The 22,425-nt window shown below is 42.4% G+C and overlaps 1 protein-coding gene across 1 annotated transcript in view; it reads right to left on the bottom strand.

Annotated features, from left to right (window-relative positions):
* Positions 1-22,425, bottom strand: part of Aco2 (aconitase 2) — a 46,102-nt gene that overhangs the window by 16,670 nt on the left and 7,007 nt on the right. Inside the window, exons 2-3 of the mRNA XM_076855228.2 lie at positions 5,462-5,598; positions 182-440 (exon numbers count right to left, since the gene is read on the bottom strand). Of these exons, the coding sequence (XP_076711343.1) occupies positions 182-440; positions 5,462-5,598 (396 nt within the window). The remainder of the gene's footprint in view (positions 1-181; positions 441-5,461; positions 5,599-22,425) is intronic.

Raw genomic sequence — 22,425 nt, 5'->3', positions numbered from 1 at the left:
AGCTCAGTGGTAAAGCTAATAAATAAATAAAAATGTTAAAGGGACTCAGTGGTAGGTCCCCAATACTGTGGAAAAAAACAGAACTTAAGACACAGTGCCCCCACTGCCCCAGGATGAGAGCTCTTCCTCTCACCCCCATGTTACACACCTTATATGCCCCCCATGCTACTTTGGGCCTCACCTTAGCCCGGCGCAGGTCTTTCTCACCCCCAACCTGGGCCTCGATCAGATGGTCACAGTGGATTGTGGATGGCACAGCCACCTTGGGAAGCCCACTACTGATGAACTGCAGCATGGCCATCTGGGCTGTGGCATCCTGCATAGCCACACGATCAGGCCGTAACCGCAGGTATGTCTTGCCTCGCTCAATCTCCTGGTTGGCCGGGTCATCTAGGTGTCCGTATACAATCTTCTCTGAGAGGGTCAGGGGCCGGTTCAACCTGGGGAGAAGGGAAAGGGTGGTAGGTATCAGCTGTACAACCCCTTGCCCATCCACAGCCTCTCCTTTTCAGTGCAAGTGGCAACCTAACAGAGGCAGAGGGGCGACTGTGCCCAGGACCTGAAGTTCCACTCAATGGGGACAAATTGGTCCTGTTCCCTATGGCACAGCATCTGCCGCTCATTGCATGCTCCAAAATTACTTGATGAGTAAGTGACATCATAAGGATGACAGTGTTGATTGTTCTCAATGGACATTTGTTTTTCCTACCATATTAATCACTATTACCTAATAAATACTATCAAGTACATATAATTGTTTAATGTTCATGATATTCTTGTTATTTAATAAAACAACCAAAAAGAAACAGACTCAGGAGAGAGATGTTAAGAGCTCAAGTTCATAGCCTAAGTCTCACATTGGGTCCCCTATTTTCCTCTCTGCCCTCTCCCCTGCCCTCAGTAAGACATGGGATCATGCAAAAGTCCTCCTCCCTGAATCTGCCACAACTGCCAGCTACCAGGCTGCAATTCATATGCTGGATGACTGCCTCCCTCATATGCCAAAGCTTCCCCCATTAGCTGCGCTCACTCTCACTCCACTGAGAAGCGTGGATTGCGGCTCTCAGCTCTCATTACAGAAATCAGTCACTACTCCAGCCTCTTGGTGGTCCTTTCTTGTTAACACCCATTTCCCTGGCTATTCCACCCTCCCTTCCTTATTAAAATGGCAGTCCAAACCCACCCCTTGTGGGGTGCAGCATCTACAAGGACTCAACTGTCTCCTCATTGCCAGCCTCTCACCCCACTAGACTCAGGTCTGTGCAGGTCAGCGCTCCACTGCCCACCCTCAAACTCCCTGAGAATGCCCTGCTGCTGTCACACAACAGGGCAGTCACCCCAGTGGATTCACACTCTGCCTCCCACCATTCTGGAAGCTTAGGCCAAACTTGAGCCTTCTTAGGAAGCAGCTAAGTTCTACTCATAGCCACAAGCCACACTACTGTTTGAGGTCAAGGGAAAAAATGTCCACTGGGAGTCAGAAGCTCTGGGTTTAGAGGTGACCGTGTTAATAAACCTACCATTGAAGTGAATAAATTACTATCTTTCTCCAGCAGTCCATCCAGTCTGCCTCCAAAGTGCAGGGCTTGACTGGAAGGAATGGCACTTAATACAGCACTTCCTTTGTTTTTAAACAGTTTAATTTAGAAATAATTGACATATAATGAACTGTGTACATTAATAGTATACAATTTGAAGATGGGTGTGATGGCACACACCTGTAATCCCAGCTACTTGGAGGCTAAGGCAGGAGGATCCCAAGTTCAAGGCAAGCTGGGCAATTTAGCACGATCCTGTCTTAAAATAAAAAGGGCTGGGGATGTAGCTCAGAGGTAGAGTATTTGCCTATCATGTAACAGCCCTGAATTCAATCCCTAGAACAGCTAAAAAAAAAAAAAAAAAAAAAAGAAGGGGGGAGGGCTTGGGCTGTAGTTCGATGGCAGAGTGCTTGCCTAGCATGTGGGAAGAACTGGGTTTGATTCTTAGCACTACATAAAATAAACAAATAAAATAAAGGCAATCTGTCCATTTACAACTACAAGATATATATATATATATCTTTTTAAAGTAAATGATTTGGGGTTGGGGTCGTGGCTCAGTGATAGAGCACTTGACTAGCATGGTCAAGGTCTTGGCTTTAATCCCTAGCCCTGCAAAAAAATTAAATACAATATATATATATATTTTAAAGAGAGAGAGAGAGAGAGAGAGAGGGGGAGAGAGAGAGAGGGAGAGAGAGAGAGAGAATCTTTAATATTTATTTATTTATTTTTAGTTTTCGGCGGACACAACATCTTTTGTTTGTATGTGGTGCTGAGGATTGAACCCAGGCCGCATGCATGTCAGGTGAGTGCGCTACCGCTTGAGCCACATCCCCAGCCCCTAAATACAATATTTATAGTTTTTAAAAGTATACAATTTGATTCAGTTTTGACAATTTACACCTGTGAAACAATCGCCACAATCAAGTCATTGACCATCTCCACCTCCTCCTTAAAGGTTTTCTCTTGACCTATGATAATAATCCCTCCCATCTGGGCTAGGTTGTGGCTCAGAGGTACAGCACTTGCCTAGCATGTGTGAGGCACTGGGTTCAATCCTCAGCACCACATAAAATAAAGGTATTGTGTAAACCTACAAATAAAAAATAAATGTTAAAAAAACAAAAATTGGGGGCTGGGGATATGGCTCAAGTAGTAGCGAGCTCGCCTGGCATGCGTGAGGCACTGGGTTTGATCCTCTACACCACATAAAAATAAAGATACTGTGTCCACCTAAAGCTAAAAAATAAATATAAAATAAAAAAAACAAAAATTCCCTCCCATCCCATTCTCAGTTTACCACTCATCTGCTTTCTGTCACTACAGATTAATGTTATCAGAGCACTTACTTTTGGCTCTGCATTTTCTAATCTTTTTTTTTTTTTTTTGATACTAGGGATTAACTCAGGGGTGCTTGATCACTGAACTATACCCCCAGATCTTTTCATTTTTTTTATTTTAAGGTAGGTTCTCATTAAATTGCTGAGGATTTTGCTAAATTGCTGAGGCTTGCATCAAACTCGTGATCCAATGGGATTACAGGCAAATGCCCCTGCACGGGGCCCAGACATTTTCTTATATATAACTCATTTTATCCTCATGACACAGATGAGGTCTAGTGTTTTGTATTGTTTTTGCAACACAGAAGATTAAATCCAGAGCGTCATGCAGGCTAGGTAAGCACTCTACACTGAGTTGCATCTCTGGCCCAGAACACAGATGGGGAAACTGAGGGACAGAGAGATGAAGTGACTTGCTGTGGGGTCTCAAAACTATGAGTGCAAACTTAGACTAAGAGAACACAGCAAAGTGGCGCTACTGTCTGTGCTCTTCACATTAACTTCTACTGAGATTCAATGTTTGGAAACAGAGCAGGCCCCTCACACAGTGTTTAGTCATTAATACCAGCACTGCCAATATGACTTGCTGGGAACAGAGACTCTTCCTTCTGACAGCCTAATTCCCAGCTTCACATTCTCATAGTCCCCTAAGTCCTTGAAATTAAGAGTTCCTCAAGGTGCTGGTTCTCCAGCAACTACAGATCAATCAAAGATGCTAAGAATCTGGGTTCTGCCATCAGGAACCTTGCATAAAAATAGCACAAGCCTGTTGTACAGTGACCCATCTGCAAGCATCTCCAAGGCTGGGTGTGGCAATACTGCATACACAGACCCCTCTTCTGGGCCCAGGGAGAGAAAAAACAGCAGATGGGTTTAAGAATCCAACACAATGAAAGCAAATGCCTGATGTGGTATGAAAAAGTGATAATAGGGCTTAGTGGTGCATATTAATCTCAGTGACTCAGAGGCTGAGACAGGAGGATATCAAGTTCCTTGTGCAGCTGCCTTGGTAATTCAGCAAGATCCTCAACAATTCACTGAGATCTTGTCTCAAAAACTGAAAAGGATGGGATATAGCTCAGTGGTCGAGCACCCTGGGTTTGATCTCACACACACACACACACACAGACGAAAAATCTTGTCAATGATAAAGCCTAAAGACAGTTCACTGTCACAGTTCCAAGGTAAACAAAATGGTTCCTCTATGTCCCTCTGTCCCTCTTGGTGATAGACCTAGTTCCCAAGAAAAGAATCAGATCTCTAGGGGCTGGGGTTGTGGCTCAGTGGCAGAGAGCTTGCCTCACACATATGAGGCACTGGGTTCGATCCTCAACACCACATAAAAATAAATTTAAAAAAAACCAAAGATATTGTGTCGAAGTATAACTTAAAAATATTAAAGAATCATATCTCCACCATCACAGACACAGGGTGGAGGAAAAGTCCCATACACACACACACACACACTTTTTTTTTCTTAAAGGGTATACTTGTTGTTGCTAATTGTTTAAGGCAAAAACTAAATGCCGAATAATATTCTGTAGTCAAGTTATCTCAAAGCACATTTTTGGCTAGCTCTCCTCCCACACATGGAGAAGACCAAGGTGGAAGTGTTCTGCAGATAAAAGGAAAATCCATCACTTTCCTACTAAGCTATGGCCTCCGAGCTTCACAAATAAAATATTGTTTCCTGGAGATCAGTTCAAGGTCCTGTGTTGATGGGGACAGTGGTCCTTGGTTCTGACTGCATTTTAAAATCAGCTGGGAAAATGGCCAGCACTTCTCATATTTTAATATCACAAAGTTCCCCAAGGATCTTGTTAATGGCAGGTTCTGGCTCAGTTGGCATAGGGTGGGGACTGAAACTGTACGTTCAGCCTTGGGTGAGTTGCAGCTCCATTTGAGCCTTCTCAGCTGTACAATAAGTACACTCAAATCTGTCCTCTCCCAGGGTCACCAGGATCAATATTGCAGAGGCTACCAGACAGGCAAGGGCACAGCCCTGTCTGTAGTTGATCAATCTCCAAAGGCAGTGCTGTGTATTGCCAGCTTCCACTCATTCTCCTGGGGTCCCTTATTCACTCTTCTGGAGGTAGCATCTAGCCCAGGACCTGGCACACAGGACAGCAGGCAAAGATGACTGCCCTCCTACCAAATGAGGAACAGAGGCCCAGGAGAAAGACAGGCATAGGATCCCATCTGAGTTTTCTTCTGGGTCTCAAGCTGGAACTCTCCTTGGGGCCTCTGCACCAAACAGGAAATATAGGTGAACCTCCAGCCTGATGGCTCCCAGATGTGGTCCAGGCTCAGCAGCCTGCCCTCAACAACTGGGAGACTTGGGCCACAGCACCAAAGCAGACCTCAGTCTTTCTCTAAGAGCCCAGATTACCAAGCTTCTGGATAACACAGGTTCCTCTTTGGCAGAGAGGGCAGAAGTTCCACCAATGTTTCAAAATGTCTCTCTTCTATAGGGACCTTTACATCCCAAATACTTAATCCTGCCACTAACCATCTTTCACCAATCTTCTTAACTTGCCTAACAGGGCAGACAGCACTGCGAGCTCCCATCTACAGACTTACCGTTTGCGAACAATGTTAATGTTCTTCTCTAGCAGGTCATAACGAACGTACTCGTTGGGCTCAAAGTGGCTCATGGCCACCTTGGCCCGTTGGCACAGGACTGAGGCCACATGGTATTGCCGCACACCCAGGGCTTTCTGCAAAAGAAAAATGACAGCAATCAGCAACGAAGTTCTCAAGAGAGTCCATCTGTGAGGGACAGCTTAATGTAATGAAAAAGCTGGGGAATTAAAGTGTCAAGAGCTGTTTTGTAACCAGGCAAGATGGTGTTTACTTGTAATCCCAGTGATGTCGGAGGCTGAGGCAGGAGGATAACAAGTTCAAGGAAAGCCTCAGCAACTTAGCAAGACCCTCAGCAACTTAGTGAGACCCTGTTTCAAAGTAAAAAGAACTAGAGATGTAGCTCAGTGGCAAAGCACCTCTGGATTCAATACTAGCACCAAAAAAAAAAAAAAAAAGATTTGTTTTCCATGACCATAGCTTTGGCTTCTTCACCTGAAGCAGAGTAATAGAGCAGTCTGCTCTGCAGAGAAAGAAAGTGCAAAGATCTGTAGCGAATGGCTGGGATCAAAGCCAGGTTCTACCATGTAAACTGAATCATATGAAGGAATCTTCCATGGTCTCAGTGCTAGAGAACAGGATACAACCAGCTCTAGTGACCACACAGGGAGTTTAGAGGAGACCATGTGTGGAGCTGTCACTCAGATGTGAAGCACTGTCCAAACCACAGCGGCCGTTCTACCTACACCTTGAGTTCCTTGAGGCGGGAATCAAGCTTGATCTAATAATTCATCTCAACCTTGACTACCACCTAGAAACACCACACATATTTGCTGACTTGATGAAAGAATAAATGAGGAAAGGTCTTTGTGTGAGCCCTTGACATTTTCTCATCCCTTCAAAAGCTGGTACCAAATGCCCTCCCCCTGAATGTCAGCAGACTTCCTCACTGACCTTTTTTTTTTTTTTGCAGTGTTAGGGATTGATCCCAGGGGTGCTCTACCACTCAGCTACATCCCAGCCCTTTTTGTTATTTAGTGTTTTTGTTTTCATTTTAAGATAGAGCCTCACCAAGTTGCCCAGATTGGCCTGGAACATAACAATCCTCCTGCCTCAGTTGAAATCGCTGGGGTTGAAGTATGTGCCATGCCCAGCTTCCTGACTGACTTCTAAGGAACACAATGTGACAACCATGGTGTGTGGCTTTGTGACAGGGTCACAAAAAGAATAGCTTCTGCTTATGTGCTATGCAGTAGGTAAGTGATTATTAGGATGAGATGTGTGCTAGTTGATTTTTTAAATTGTGGGCTGCCGCAGTCTGGCTGGGCACAAGCTGTGTGGTGGCTCGTGATTTTGTGCCCAGCCAGACTGCGGCAGTGGGCAACAACCTTGTGACCAGAGAATAATAAATGAATCCAAAGGAATGACAATGGGAAAGGAGAATGATCCAGTTTTAGGCTATTCCCTGGGGAAGGGAAGGTGCAAAGTGGAAGGTGCTGCCCCAGGCTTTCTTCTTTATGCCATGGATATTTACATCCAAACCTGCCAACCTCACCATCAGAACCCAACATAGGCCTATAGTTGCCACCCCTGTGCAGGTCATGCTGGGGTGAGAACAGGCCACACTATGAAACTGTACCCCAACCACCCATCATCCAGCCTCACTTAATAGCTGCAGGAATGACCTCTCCAGGGTAGAGCTTGGATCCATCTGCAGGGCCCCACTATCTACCTCACAGGGTAGGTGTGAAGGGCACATCAATGACACATCGAGGACCTTCAACACTGCCCAAGCACAGGGAAAGGCAATGCACATCAGCAGCAGCTATCACCACCCCCGCAACCCCAGGAAAAGCCTACTGCAAGGGGAGGGCACTGGCCAGACCTGAGCTGCTACTCACTGCCTGAGTGATCTTGGACAATTTAACCTCAGCACTCATTTCCTGGCAACTAGGAGGATCAGGAGAGATTACATGAAGCTCTGAGTACAGTTTCTATTCTTATTACCCTTGTGTACTGATGAGCACACACACAGCTCCCTCAGTGTTCTGCATGCAAACAAGACACAACAAGCTGTTCCACAACTTGCTCTTTACATTTATTAATTTAACTCAGACAGCTTTTCAATGTCTGTATATAGACCTATCAATTTTTTGCAAATTAACTGCCCCATCAGTTTCCTTAGAAACAAAAAGGAGTGCAACAATACCTAGTGTCTGGCCTGGTAAGTAAAACCATAAACTGCAATCCTAGTTATAGTACTAGGAAAAGGTAAAGTCCCAATTCCCAAAAGCAAAGAACCAGTATGGACTACATCCTAATACCAAAAAATAGGCTTAAGAAATAATGCTGATTGGGCTGGGGTTGTAGCTCAAACTATGGAACCAGCCTAGGTATCCGTCAATAGATGAATGGATAAAGAAAATATGGAATTTTATTCAGTCACAAAGAAAAATAAAATTATGTCACTTAGGGGCTGGGGTTGTGACTCACTGGTAGAGTGCTCACTTAGCACGTGAGGCCCTGGGTTTGATCCTCAGCACCACATAAAAATAAATAAATAAATGAAGTTTTAAAAAGGTAACAACAAATTCATACAAATATATAACAATAAATTCCTTCATTATATACAACTATAATGCACCAACAGATAGAAAGATAGGTAATAAATAAATAAATAAATAGATAAATAAAAAGAGATAATGCAGAATGAGCTGGGCATGGTGGTATGCGCCTGTAATCCCAGCAACTGGGGAGGCTGAGAGGAGGATCACAAATTTAAGGCCAGTCTCAGCAATTTAGGGAGACCCTCAGTAATTTAGTGTAAGCCTATCTCAAAATAAAAAGAGCTGGGCATGTAGCTCCGTAGTAAAGTGCCCCTGGGTTCAATCCTCAGTACCAAAAGAAAAAAAATTAATGCTGATTGGAAAGAAAGATAAAATAATACACTGGGATTGTAGCTCAGTGGTAAAATGCTTGCCTAGCATGTATGGAACCCTGGGTTCAATCCCCAACACCATAAAAAAAATATGCTGATACAGAAACAACTTATGGGTAAAGATAGAACATGTAGTGAGTGCCTATGATGTATGAGAACACTGTGCTAAGCACCTGGCACAAATCACATTATCTAATCTTCACAGTCATCCAGTGTAGTTACTCCTGTGATGACTCCATTTTCCCAAGGAAGAAACTGAGGCTTGCATGGAAGATGCTTGACACCAGGGCTACCCCAGAGCAAGTGGGACAGAACTCATCTTCACTATCTGTTGACTCAAGCACATCACTTAACTCCCTAACCTCTCCCCAAAATGGAGTTAAACTTCATAGTGTTAATGACAAAGGGAATCATCTACATGCCAATCCTCAACCATGAAGCTATGTTTTCCCACCCTGTAAAAAATGCATTCAGAGCAGCTAGCACTGTCCAAGCTCCAGATTTGTGCTGGCCGACAGAGCAGCCACTAGCAATGTATGAAATGTGGTAAGTGACGCCAAGAAAAAGATTATTACTGTTATTTAAGTTTAATTAATTTTAATTAAAATTACATGGGACTCAGTCTTATACATTAGTAAGGATGAAAAGAGTTTTTAGGAAGCCTGAACAAGTTGAATGTTTGTTAGATCATTTTCTTGGTAAAAGTTCCTATCTATTCTTAAGTCTGGACACCCCTATGCCAGGAGTTCATCCCACACCAATAGCAAAGTCTATTTCCTGAAAGATTTCAGAGCATTCTCCTTCACATTCAGCCACTCTGAGTCCCTGCACAGCTAGCTCTTCAGTTTAGGTCTCTGGGACCAGTCATCGCAACTTCCTCAGAAGGGTTCCATGACCTCAGATGCATCAGGACCCCTGGAATCTGTTAAAAATATATGATCTGGGATTGGGGTTGTAGCTCAGTGGTTGAGCGTTTGCCTCACATGCATGAGACACTGAGTTTGACCCAAAGCACCACATAAATAAAATATTGTGTCCATCTACAACTTAAAACATATATATATATATATATATATATATATATATATATATTATATATATATATATATATATTAAAAGTATATAAATACATATATTATATATATAAATCTGAGATCCCAGGGCTGGGGTTGTGGCTCAGCAGTAGTGAGTGCTTGCCTAGCACGTGCAAGGCCCTGAGTTCAATCCTCAGCATCACATAAAAAATAAACAAATAGGGCTGGGGATGTGGCTCAAGCGGTAGTGCGCTCGACTGGAAAGCATGCGGTCCGGGTTCGATTCTCAGCACCACATACAAACAAAGATGTTGAGTCTGCCGAAAACTGAAAAATAAATATTTAAATAAATAAATAAATAAATAAATAAATAAAGATATTAAAAAATTAAAAAAAAAAAAGAATGCTGCAATAACTCTTTTTTTTTTTAAAGAGAGAGAGAGAGAATTTTTAATATTTATTTTTTAGTTTTCGGCGGACACAACATCTTTGTTTGCATGTGGTGCTGAGGATCGAACCCGGACCGCACGCATGCCAGGCGAGCGTGCTACCGCTTGAGCCACATCCCCAGCCCTGCAATAACTTTAAAAAAAAAAAAAAAAAAAAAAAAATCTGAGATCCCACTAAGGTCAATGACTTTCTCCAGGGGTGGCATCCTCCAGATATCTGGAGACCTACTAGCTATCTACCCTGTTTTTCTCCCTAATTTTTTTTTTTTTCATAGTACCAGAGATTGAATCCAAGGGAACTTAACCAGTAAGGAACATCCCTAGCCCTTTTTATTTTTGGATAGGTTCTCATTAAGTTGCTTAGAGATTCACTAAAATTACAGAAGCTGGTAATTTTAAGGGGTGATCCTCCTATCTCAACCTCTGGAGTTGTTGGAATTATAGGCTTGCACCACCATGCCCAGCCCTAAATCTCTTCTCTAGGCCAAGGGCATCCCTGAGGTTTTCCAACTATGTCTCTATGTAACATATTTTCAAATTCTGCAATAGCCTGATCCCATTCCATGCTGCAGGCTCTCTGCTGCTCTAATCAGCCTTCTTAGAATAGCTCACCTTACAACTACACTCCCACTGACCTCCAATATCCTGATACCTCCATGCCATCTTCATCAACTGCTCCTGAGCCAATCTTACTTGTGGATTTGGTTTTCTGAACCTGGATGCAGAACTTGACCCTAATACTGATTTAACATCCTCATCCATCCCTGTGTCTGCATTAGTCCTGGCAATCACCCCACGTCCTCTCAGTGTGTCAGGCACACACAGTAAACATGAAGTGTTGTCTGTCCTGGTCTTATCGTAAATGTGACCCATCCTGCTTAGGCTTCCCAGTGCAGACGTTTGGTCAGGCCCACGCTGATTCAATATCAACACTTCTTGGGGCCAGGTGTTCAAAGCACTGCAATAGCCACCCAACTGAGCCATTTATTGTTCTGTCCTTGCTTCTCTCTTTTGTTAGGGACAACCTGACTGATTTTGTCAAATGTTCTGCAGAATCAATACTCACTCAGGCTAATCTACTAATCCCAGCAAAAAAAAAAAAAAAAAAAAAAAAAAAATATATATATATATATATATATGTATATATATATATGTATATGTATATATATATCAAAAGATGTTGTTAACTAAGCTGTGAAAATTCAGGCAATTAACTCTTCCGGGACCCCAGCTTTTCACCCTATACAAGGTAAAATCTCAGCCTTGCTCCATGCTTCAGAGCAACATTGAAAGAGGTTTTAAGTGCATGAAATGTCACGTGTAAGCTGGGAAGAATTTACACATATTAATATGCTTATCTCATAGATTGGCTTGAAAGACAATGTAACATCCATTTACAGACCACACCTCTCTCATATATATAAAATAGACGGGGTGTGGGCTGGGGATGTGGCTCAAGTGGTAGCATGCTCGCCTGGCATGCGTGCGGCCGGGTTAGATCCTCAGCACCACATACAAACAAAGATGTTGTGTCCGCCGAAAACTAAAAAATAAACATTAAAAAATTCTCTCTCTGGGGCTGGGGATGTGGCTTAAGCGGTAGCGCGCTCGCCTGGCATGCGTGCGGCCCGGGTTCGATACTCAGCACCACATACAAACAAAGATGTTGTGTCCGCCGATAACTAAAAAATAAATAATAAAATTCTCTCTCTCTCTCCTCTCTCTAAAAAAAAAAAAAATTCTCTCTCTCTCTCTTAAAAAAAAAAATGGGGTGCTATACCTCCACACAGAATAAAAACAAACACAATTACTTATTAAGCATCTGCTCTGTGCCAAGCACTTTCTGTGTCCATTCTGAATTCCCATTCCCAACCATGTAAGGTAATTGCTATTCCTGTCTTAGGCACACACGTAGAAAATGAAGGTCACTGAGTTAAGTCAGAAGTGATATACCTACTAGTGATGAATTGAAAGCAAGCTCATGTCTGTCCCTTTCTGGATGGGCCATATCTACTGGATTCTGCCACCTCTAGATTCAGAGCCAGTTCCTCTTCCCTCCCACTGTTCTCTTTTTCCCAGGACAGTGTGATGGTTCAGTCCAACTGCCCAACCCAGCTCCACCACTTACTACTGTGACCCTGGGCAGGTCATTTCATCTCCCAAGCCTTAGTTTCACTACAGTGAATACACATATCAATTTCAGTGTTCCTTTTCTCTGGACACTTCCAGAAGCAGGACTCAAGATTTTTCTGATTACAAACACAGCTTAAGGCCTAACTCACCTGGGCCTTTGGCATCTTTTTTTTTTTTTTTGGATAGTTATAGATTGTCAGCATGCTTTTATTTTATTTATTTACTTTTTTATGTGGTGCTAAGGATCGAACCTAGCACCTCACATGGTAGGCAAGTGCTCTGCCACTGAGCCCCAGCTCCAGCCCAGCCTTTGGCATCTTTGGCATTCCAGAACACCCCCCTACACACACACTTTTTAGGGTTTCTTTGGTACTGGGGAGTCAACATACCCCATAGGTATTTTACCACTAATCCACATTGTTTTGTTTGATAAGTACTAGGGGCTAAACCCAGAGGCAATCTACCACTGAGCTACATCCCCAGCTCTTTTATTTTTTAATTTTCAGACAAGGTCTTGTTAAGTTGCTGAGGGTCTTGCTAAATTGCTGAAGCTGGCCTCAAACTTGTAATCCTCTTGCCTCAGCCTCCCCAGTCACTGGGATTTATAGGCATGCGCCACTGAGCCCGGCTCCTTACCCACTTCTAATGTATTACAGCTGCTCCACAGTTACCTGCCCTCCTTCTAATGTTGAATAAGTCATTCTAAAAACTTTCATTATCCTACTTTTACAGGTAAGAATGTGAAAGACTGCTTTGGGAAAACTTCCCATCCCTCTGAAATCCCTTCTGTTTATGGAGTCCTTGTAGTGAGATCTCATTTATTTATTTGATCTCTACATAATTCAGAAACTGCCTTTCTCAGGGCACCAAACATGATGAACTTCCTTGGCCAGTAAAAATTCTAAAGGGACCTGCCACAGGGGCTTTGCAAATGCTAGCTAATTCTTCTGTTTGGAATGTTCTCTGTCTACTGCCATTCCCAGTCTGCCCTTTGTTTAGGTAACTTCAGTTGATCCTTCAAACTTCAAACACACTTCACATTCTCAGGAAACTCTTCTTCCCTGACTCCCAACCCCATCAGAGGTTCGCATCATATATGCCCACTTATCTCTTTCTGATATTCATTAGTGAGATTATGGCGGTGTCCACTAGTTTGTAAGGCCCACTCAGGGGAGGAATCATGTTTATTCACAATTCCCCATGCCTAAACACAAAGTCTGATACACAGGTGGTGCCACATTAACCAAGGAATGCTGCTTTGACTTGCCACCCAGCCCTTGTTTACTGTGCAGGGTTAAACACAGAGGAGGTCCAGCCAACCTCAGGTGAGCAAACAGTCAACAAGACAAATCAATAATTTACCAGGGTTACAGGTTAGAGTGTACAGAGATTCAACATTGGTGAAAGACAATTAGGCAATACTTATTAAAATGTAAAATGTTTGTGCCTTTTGACTATCTTTCCCTTTTCCTAGAAGTTATCTTACTAAAATGTTCAAATAAATGAGCCAAGAGACAGGCAAGGACATTATCTACAGCATTTTTTCAAAAAACATTTTTAGTGGGGCTGAGGATGTGGCTCAAGCGGTAGTGTGCTCGCCTGGCATGCGCGGGGCACTGGATTCGATCCTCAGTACCACATAAAAGTAAAATAAAGATGTTGTGTGCCGCAGTCTGGCTGGGCACAATTCAGGAGCCACTTGTCAAAAGAAACTAACTTTATTTTTTCCAAGTGTTCTGAGGAATCTCCATACTTCTTGCCATATTGATCACACCAATTTGCAGTCTACAATGCCGCAGTCTGGCTGGGCACAATTCAGGAGGAAGAAGCCGGTTGGGGTGTGTGGTGTGGGAAGCCGGTGGTGGCAGTTGGGCTCTGAGGGTTTTTTCCTGAGGAGCTGTTTTGTTTATCTTGTGTGGTTCTAAAAATAAAGTTAGTTTCTTTTGACAAGTGGCTCCTGAATTGTGCCCAGCCAGACTGCGGCAGTTGTGTTCACCGAAAACTAAAGAATAAATATTTAAAAAACTCTCTCTCTCTCTTTAAAAAAAAAAAAAAAAATTTTTAGTTGTAGATGGATACAATACCTTTATTTTATTTATTTGGTTTTTATGTGGTGGTAGAGATCAAATTCAGTGCCTCACACGTGCTAGGCAAGCATGCTCTACTACTGAGCTATAGCTCTAGCCCCCTACAGAATTTTTTTTTTTGGGGGGGTACCAGGGATTGAACTCAGGGACACTCAGCCATTGAGCCACACCCTCAGCCCTATTTTGTATTTTATTTAGAGACAGAGTCTGAGTAGTGCCTTGCTTTTGCTGAAGCTACTCTGAACTCATGATCCTCCTGCCTCAGCTTCCGAGCTGCTGTATGCATATGCCACTGTGCCCAGCTATAGCATTGCTTTTAAGAGAACAACTCAACTGCCCATAAGTAGAACACTGATTAAATAAATTCTGGCTCATCCACCATGGAATGTCATTATACAGCTGTTTGTGTTTTGCTTTCTTATAGTGCTAGGGATTGAACCCAGGGTCTCACACACGTTAGGCAAATTTTCAACCAGTGAGCAACATCCCTAGCCAACAATTATTTAAGAAGAAGATAATTGGCTGGGGGTGTAGTGAGGCTCTGGGCTCCATACCTGGGACGACAGAAGAAAAAAGATAGTGGTGATGGCTATACAACAATACAAACGTAATTAACATCACTGAATGGAATACTTAAAAATGGTTAAAATATCACCAGGCACAGTGTGGAGACTGAGGCAGGAGGATCGCAAGTTTGAGGCCAGCATCAAAAACTTATCAAGGCGGCTGGGATTGTGGCTCAGCGGTAGGGCGCTCACCTAGCATGTGCAAGGCCCTGGGTTCAATCCTCAGCACCACATAAAAATAAATAAATAAAATAAAGAGATTTTGTTCGAGTATAATTAAAATTTAAATATTAAAAAAAAGGGGGGGCTGGAGTGGTAGCTCTGAGGTAGAGTGCTTGCCTGGCACATGTGAGGCCCTGGGTTCAATTCTCAGCACCACACACAAATAAATAAATTAAATAAAGGTCCATCAATGACTAAATAATATTAAAAAAAAAACAAAAAAACTTAGCAAGGCCCTAAGAAACGTAGCAAGACCCTGCTTAAATTTTTTTTTTTTAAAGAGCTGGGAGGGCTAGGGATATGGCTTATGCGATAGCGCGCTCGCCTGGCATGCGTGCGGCCCGGGTTCGATCCTCAGCACCAAATACAAAACAAAGATATTGTGTCCGCCGAAAACTAAAAAATAAATATTAAAAATTCTCTCTCTCTCTCTCTTTAAAAAAAAAAAAAGAGCTGGGAATGTAGCTCAGTGGTAAAATGCCCCGGGGTTCAATCCCTAGTACCAAAATCAAATAAATAAAATAAAAGGTGGGCAGGGGTTGTAGGTCAGTAGTGGAGTGCTTGGTGTGAGGTGTGAGGCACTGGGTTTGATACTCAGCATCACATAAAAATAAATAAACAAAATAAAGATATTGTGTCAAACTATAAATAAGAATAGTTTAAAAAATAAACAGTCAAAATGTCAGGGCTGGGGTTGTGGTTCAGTGGTACAGCACTTGCCTAGCGTGCATGAGGTACTGGGTTCAATCCTCAGCACCACATAAAAATAAAATGAAGCTATTTAAAAAAAGGTTAAAATGTCAAATTTTATTCTTTTTCCATTATTTAAAAAAATACAACATAATAAATCAATCTTTACTGGCAAGGAAACCTCCATGACACATCCAATAAAAATAATTAGTAAAACAATATTATAGTCATAAGCCCATTTAAGTGTAATAATATTAAACAAATATAAGTATGTTTAGGAAAAAACATACTGAAATAATATGCCTAAACTGTCCACAGCAATTATCTCTGGATTAGAATTATTGGTACTTTCACTTTCTATACTATTCATTTCTGTAACCCCACCCTAAACCCAGTACTGGGGATTGAACTCAGCTCCACTACATCCCCAGCCCCCCACACCTTTAAAAAAACATATTAAAAAAAAAAAATGAGAATGCAGTCTGCATAGGTGGTGGCACACACCTGTAATCCCATCAGCTTGGGAGGCTAAGGCAGAGGGTTGCAAGTTCAAAGCCAGCCTCAGCAATTTAGGAAGGCCCTAAGTAATTCAGCCAGATTCTATCTAAATTTTAAAAGCGGGTGTGGGGAGGCTGGGATATGGCTCAGTGGTTAAAGGACCCCTCACCCCCTGGGTTCAATCCCCAGTACCAAAAAAAAAAAAAAAAAAGAAAGAAAGAAAGAAAATTATTATTTTCCTAGGTCAGGTAATACTATTGTGGTTACACAGATAACTGACTTTGGTGTTCTTTTGTTTATTGCAGTCCTGGGGATCAAAATCAATGCCTTGCCATGCTAGTCAAGTGCTCTACCACTGAGTTATACTCTCAAAGTTTGACTAATTCTTTTTCTGTTTTTGGTACCAGGGATTGAACCCAGGGGCACTCGACCACTGAGCCACATCTACAGCCCCCCCCCCTTTTTTTGTATTTTATTTAGAGATAGGATCTCATTGAGTTGCTTAGGGCCTCACTAAATTGCTGAGTCTGGCTTTGAACTCATGATCCTCCTGAGCCCTGGGATTTCAGGCGTGTGCCATGGCACCTGGCTCCTCCTTCTTCTTTTTTTTTTTGTGTGTGTGTGTGTGTGCTAGAGATTGAACTCAGGGACTTGTGTACGTGAGGCAGGCACTCTACCAACTGAGCTATATCCCCAGCCTTGACTTATTTCTTAAGAGATGAATGTTGAGGGGCTGAGGTTGTGGCTCAGAGGTAGAGCGCTCGCCTACAATGCATGAGGCATCCAATTCGATCCTCAGCACCACATAAAAATAAAATAAAGATATTGTGTCCACCTATGACTTATTTAAAAAAAAAGAGAGAGAGAGAGAGAGATGAATGTTGAAGCCAAGTACAGTAGTAAACATCTGTAATGTCAACAATTCTAGAGGCTAGTTCAGAAGGATTACAAGTTTGAGGCCAACCTCAGCTACTTAGACCCTGTCTCAATAAATATAAAGGGCTAAGGATGGAGCTGGGCATGGTGGCACACACCTATAATCCCAAGAACTGGGAAGGCTGAAGGAGAAAGATCGCAAATTTGAAGTCAGCCTCAGCAACTTAGCAAGGCCCTCAACAACTTAATAAAACATTGTCTAAAAAAAACCAAAAAGGGGTTGGGGATTTAGCTCAGTGGCAGAGCGCTTGCCTTGGGCAAGCACAAGGCCCTGGGTTCAGTCCTCAGCCCTGGGGGAAAAAACAAACAAAACAAATAAATAAAAGGTCTTGGGATGTAGCTCAGTGGTACAGTGTCTCTGGGTTCAATCTCTAATGGGGGGAAATTTGTTGTTGTTGTTTGGAAAAATTTTGAGAAAAGAACTGGGGATATAGCTGAGTGACAGAGCACTTGCCTAGCAAGCTCAAAGGCCGGGTTCCATTCCCAGCACTACAAAACAACAAAAGAGAGATGAATGCTCAAGTTTTCAGGGACAAGGTATTATAATACCTCTTCTTTTGAAATGATTCAGAAATAACAGTAAAAATACATAAGTTAAATAAGGCAAAATGTTAGCTCCTGAATTTAGATGGAAGGTATCTAAGTTTATACCATTTTCAATTTTTCTTTATGTGTAAAAATTAATTTAAAAAAAGGAAAGGAAAAATGAATATCACTGAGGTTTGAGGCCTTAGTAACTGAAAGAATGGAGCTGCTTTAAAGTGAAATGGGGATGGTACAGGAGGAGCAATTTTTGAACAAGGTAAGACCAGGAATTCCATTATAGACACTGGCCTGACACCTATGTGCACATGTCAAGCAGGCAGCTGGGATTCTCACCCTTAGTCCCATCCTTCTAGAGCTCTGCTCCTTAGATGGCTCATCAGGAATCAGATTATCAGAACCAACATGACCCTGTATTACCAATTTTTTTTTTTTTTTAGTACTGAGACTGGACCCAGAGACACTACCACTGGGTCATATCCTCAGTCCTTTTTATTTTCATAAATTTGAGGTCAGCCTCACCAACTTGATGAGTCCCTACCTACCTCAAAATGAAAAATGAACAGGGCTAGGGATGAAGCTCAGTGGTGAAACACCCTTTGGTTCAATCCTAAGTACTAAAATACATAAAACAGGACAGGAATAATCCCTGCCCTTGAAGAGCTTACTGTATGGGGGAGAAAATAGACATCCAGTGAGTGATCACTCAAGGGCTTATGTAGCAACTATGCAAAAGGAGTGCAATAAAAGCCAAATTAAGCAGCTATGACAACATGAAACTAGAGAATCTAAAAGGCAGGCAGTGGTGCGCTACTCAGAAAGCTGAGGCAGGAGGATTCCAAGTTCAAGGATAGCCTGGGCAACATAGGGAAATCCTATTTCAAAATAAAATTAAAAGAGCTGCAGATGTAGCTATAGTAGAGCACTTGCCTAAGCATGTGTGAGGCCTCGGCTTTAATGAGGGGAGGCGGGTGACTGAGAACTGAAACATAACTAGGAGTTAGCCAGGCTAACAAAATGGGGCTTAAGAGAAGGAGTCCAGGAAACCTTGCAGACAGAGAACAGCATATGCAATGGCCCCGTGGCCTTTACAAGAAAGCAGCTGTACCTGCAAAAAGAGAAAACCAGCTTGGCTATAGCGAGTGAACACAATATAGGGGAAATATAAAATAAGGCTAAAAAAGATGAAAAGGAACCTGGTATCATGAAGGACCTTTCAGGTATAGAAAAGCTACACCATGGCACCCTAACAACTTGGGAGGCCCTTTCCAACCTGCCTCCATCTCTCCCAGAAGGCTGTTGGAAAACAGCTTCTCCTTGCTCCTAGGTCCTAATTGAGCACAGAGCTTTCTGGCCCTAGACTAGAGTTACTGAATGCTGAGCTGCAGTCCAGATCTGGCTCTCCACAGTGCCCTCATTAGTTTCTTTTGTCCTGGTGTCATCCTTTATGGTGTACAGGAAAAGAGCAGGCAACTGTGCTTATTCTTCCTTTCACTATGTAAGTTAACAGACTAAACATGGAAACGGTCACTGTATCTTTACTGATCCAGTCAATCCATGGCTTTGTCTTATAATTGTGAGTTTGACAGTAAGGCATGTTAAATTTTTAATTTGATCCTAAAAGCAATGGGAAGCCAGGCGCAGTGGTGCATGCTGTAATCCCAGCAGCTCGGGAGGCTGAGGCAGGAGGATGGTGAGTTCAGAGCCAGCTTCAGCAGAAGTGAAGCACTAAGCAACTCAGTGAGACCCTGTCTCTAAATAAAATACAAAATACGGCTGGGGATGTGGCTCAGTGGTTGAGTGCCACTGAGTTCAACCCCCAAATCTCCCCAAAATTAAAATAAAATAAAATATAGAGGGCTAGGGATGTGGTTCAGTGGTTAAGTGCCTTTGGGTTCAATCCCCAGTACCAAAAAAATAAAAATTAAAAAAAAAAAATAAAAGCAATGGCAAGACTAAAGGTTTAAGCAGGCTCATGCAAGATCAGACTTGTTTTTTTTTTTTTTTTTTTTTTTTAAAGAGAGAGAGAGAGAGAGAGAGAATTTTTTTTTAATATTTATTTTTTAGTTTTCAGCGGACACAACAGCTTTGTTTGTATGTGGTGCTGAGGATCGAACCCGGGGCCGCACACATGCCAGGTGAGTGCGCTACCGCTTGAGCCACATCCCCAGCCCCCAGACTTGTTTTTAAAACAAATCATCAGGGGCTGGTGGTGTAGCTCAGTGGTATAGTGCTTGCCTAGCATGTGTGGAGGCACTGGGTTTGATTCTCAGCATCGCATAAAAATAAATAAAATAAAGGTATTATGTCCATCTACAACTAAAAATATTTTTTTTTTATTAAAGAGAGAGAGAGGGGAGAGAGAGATAATTTTTTAATATTTATTTTTCATTTTCGGTGGACACAACATCTTTATTTTATTTTATGTGGTGCTGAGGATCGAAGCCAGCACCCTGCGCATGCCAGGCGAGCGTGCTACCGCTTGAGCCACATCCCCAGCCCTAAAAAAAAATATATATATATGTATATTTTTTTTCAGAGAGAGAGAGAGAATTTTTTTAATATTTATTTTTTAGTTTTCGGTGGACACAATATCTTTGTTTGTACATGGTGCTGAGGATCGAACTTGGGCCGCACACATGCCAGGCGAGCGCGCTACCGCTTGAGCCACATCCCCAGCCCCCTAAAAAATATTTTTTTAAAAAGGATTCTTAGAAAGAATATTTAAAGGGTTGAGGATGTGGCTCAAGCCGTAGCGCGCTGGCCTGGCATGTGCGGGGCACTGGGTTCGATTCTCAGCACCACATAGAGATAAAATAGAGGTATTGTGTCCACCGAAAACTAACAAATAAATATTAAAAAAAAAAAAATTCTCTCTCTCTTTAAAAAAAAAAAAGGAAAGAAATAATATTTTAAAAATCATCAGCCAGGTATGGTGGCACACACCTATAATCCCAGCTACTCAGAAGACAGGAGAATCACAAGTTAAAGGCCAGACTCAGCAATTTAGAGGTACTCTGCCTCAAAATAAAAAACACAAAAAATGGCTGGGAGTACATCTTAGTAGTAAAGTTCAATCCCCAATACCAACACAAACAGCTGAATGTGATGGTGCATATCTATAATCCCAGCAGCTCGGGAGGCTGAGGCAGGAGGATTACAAGGTCAAGGCCAGCCTTAGCAATTAAGGTCCCTTAGGGAGACCCTGTCTCAAAAAACAGCTGAAATATGACTCAGTGGTTAAGCATCCTTGGGTTCAATCTCTAGTACAAAAAAAAAAAAAAAAGATCGAAATATTAACTCTATAATAAAGCAATCCGCAGTGCAAAAAGAAACAAACGGGGCTGGGGTTGTGGCTCAGTGGTAGATCTCTTGCCTGGCACACATGGGGCACTGGGTTCGATCTTCAGCACCACACAAATAAATAAAATAAAGATGTTATATCCATCTTCAGGAAAACATTTTTAAAAAATGTTTTAAACATTTAAAAAAAATCATTATTGCTGCTCTATAGATAATGCATTCCAGAACAGCAAAAATATTAGAAGAGGTTGATTGTGGCCTCTCATGTAACCTTTTTCCTAGCAGAACATCTGTATTTTAACATTAGAGCCCTATTATTTACCAAGCAATGTGACACAGATAATAAGAATGATACAGTGCCTATCTTAACTTACCTTAATCTGGCCAAGAGCAGCATGTAAAATGCAAAACCCCACAGAAACCTTTGCAAAGGAAACATACACACAAGGAAAGAGTGAAGCACAGGGAATAAGGAACCCTGCCCCAATGCTGGGGCAATGCCTTCACAGAGTAGGGATTGCCCACACAGGGTGCAGAGGATAAACAGGTATTTACAAGGCAGTCAAAGATGACAGGCAGTATCTTAAAAGACACAGGGCTAGGGATGTAGCTCAGGGTAGAGCCCTTGCCTAGCATGAGCAAGGCCCTGGGTTCCATCCCCAGCACCACAAAAAAAAAAAAAAAAAAAAAGACACAGAATCTTCAAGTTAGATGCAGAAGCTACAAACCATTCAAAATAGTAGGAAGTAAGAGACAAAAGTAGGAAATGGTGGGAGGTCAGGCCTGAAACCCAACAGGGCCCAGGAGGGTGCAGCTTACTATCCTAAATCCTCAACTATAACCTGGGCTTTACAAGAGGCAATGTAGCGTAGAGGACAGAGCTTCCATCTAGCTTCAAAACCTACAACTAGTTATGTGACCTCCAGCAGGTTTTAACTAAGTTTCTCATTTAGTAAAAAGGAGGGCTGTAGCTGTAATTCATTGAAAGCACACTTGCCTCACACGGTGAAGCACTGGGTTCGATCCTCAGCACCACATACAAAGATGTTGTGTCCACCGAAAACTAAAAAATAAATATTAAAATTCTCAAAAAAAAAAAAGAAAAGAAAGAAAGAAACATATGGCTTGTAACTGCAGAGAAAAAAGTCTAGGATGATCAGTGGTTGCCTCTGGGAACTGGGATGAAGAGAAGGAAGAGGACATTTATGAACACACTGCATTGTGTATGTAAGGAAAAAACATGCAAAAAGCATAGAGCTTGGTAGCTGGGCTCCTGACAGGCATGGCTAAATGTGAGCTGCTGTTACCCACCCGTCCTCCTGGGAGAATGAGCTGCTGCTTATGAACATACTGCCTGCCTGTGCATTGGAGAAAGGCTTACAAGCTTTTTTCCCACTATGCCTTCACTTCTCCCTTCCCACCCCAAATCACAGCCCCAGAACAGATACCAAGTGCCAACATGGCACATCTTGGAATTGAAAAGGAACTGTCCACCATTTAATACCAACCTTCTGTACCAACCTCTGCACCATCTTTAATGGTGGGGAACTTTCTACCCTATGAGG

Source organism: Callospermophilus lateralis, chromosome 4, assembly GCF_048772815.1.
Source record: "Callospermophilus lateralis isolate mCalLat2 chromosome 4, mCalLat2.hap1, whole genome shotgun sequence".
NCBI lineage: Eukaryota > Metazoa > Chordata > Mammalia > Rodentia > Sciuridae > Callospermophilus > Callospermophilus lateralis.
The sequence above is the reverse complement of the archived record's forward strand: the minus strand, read 5'-3'. Positions and strand labels throughout refer to the sequence as shown.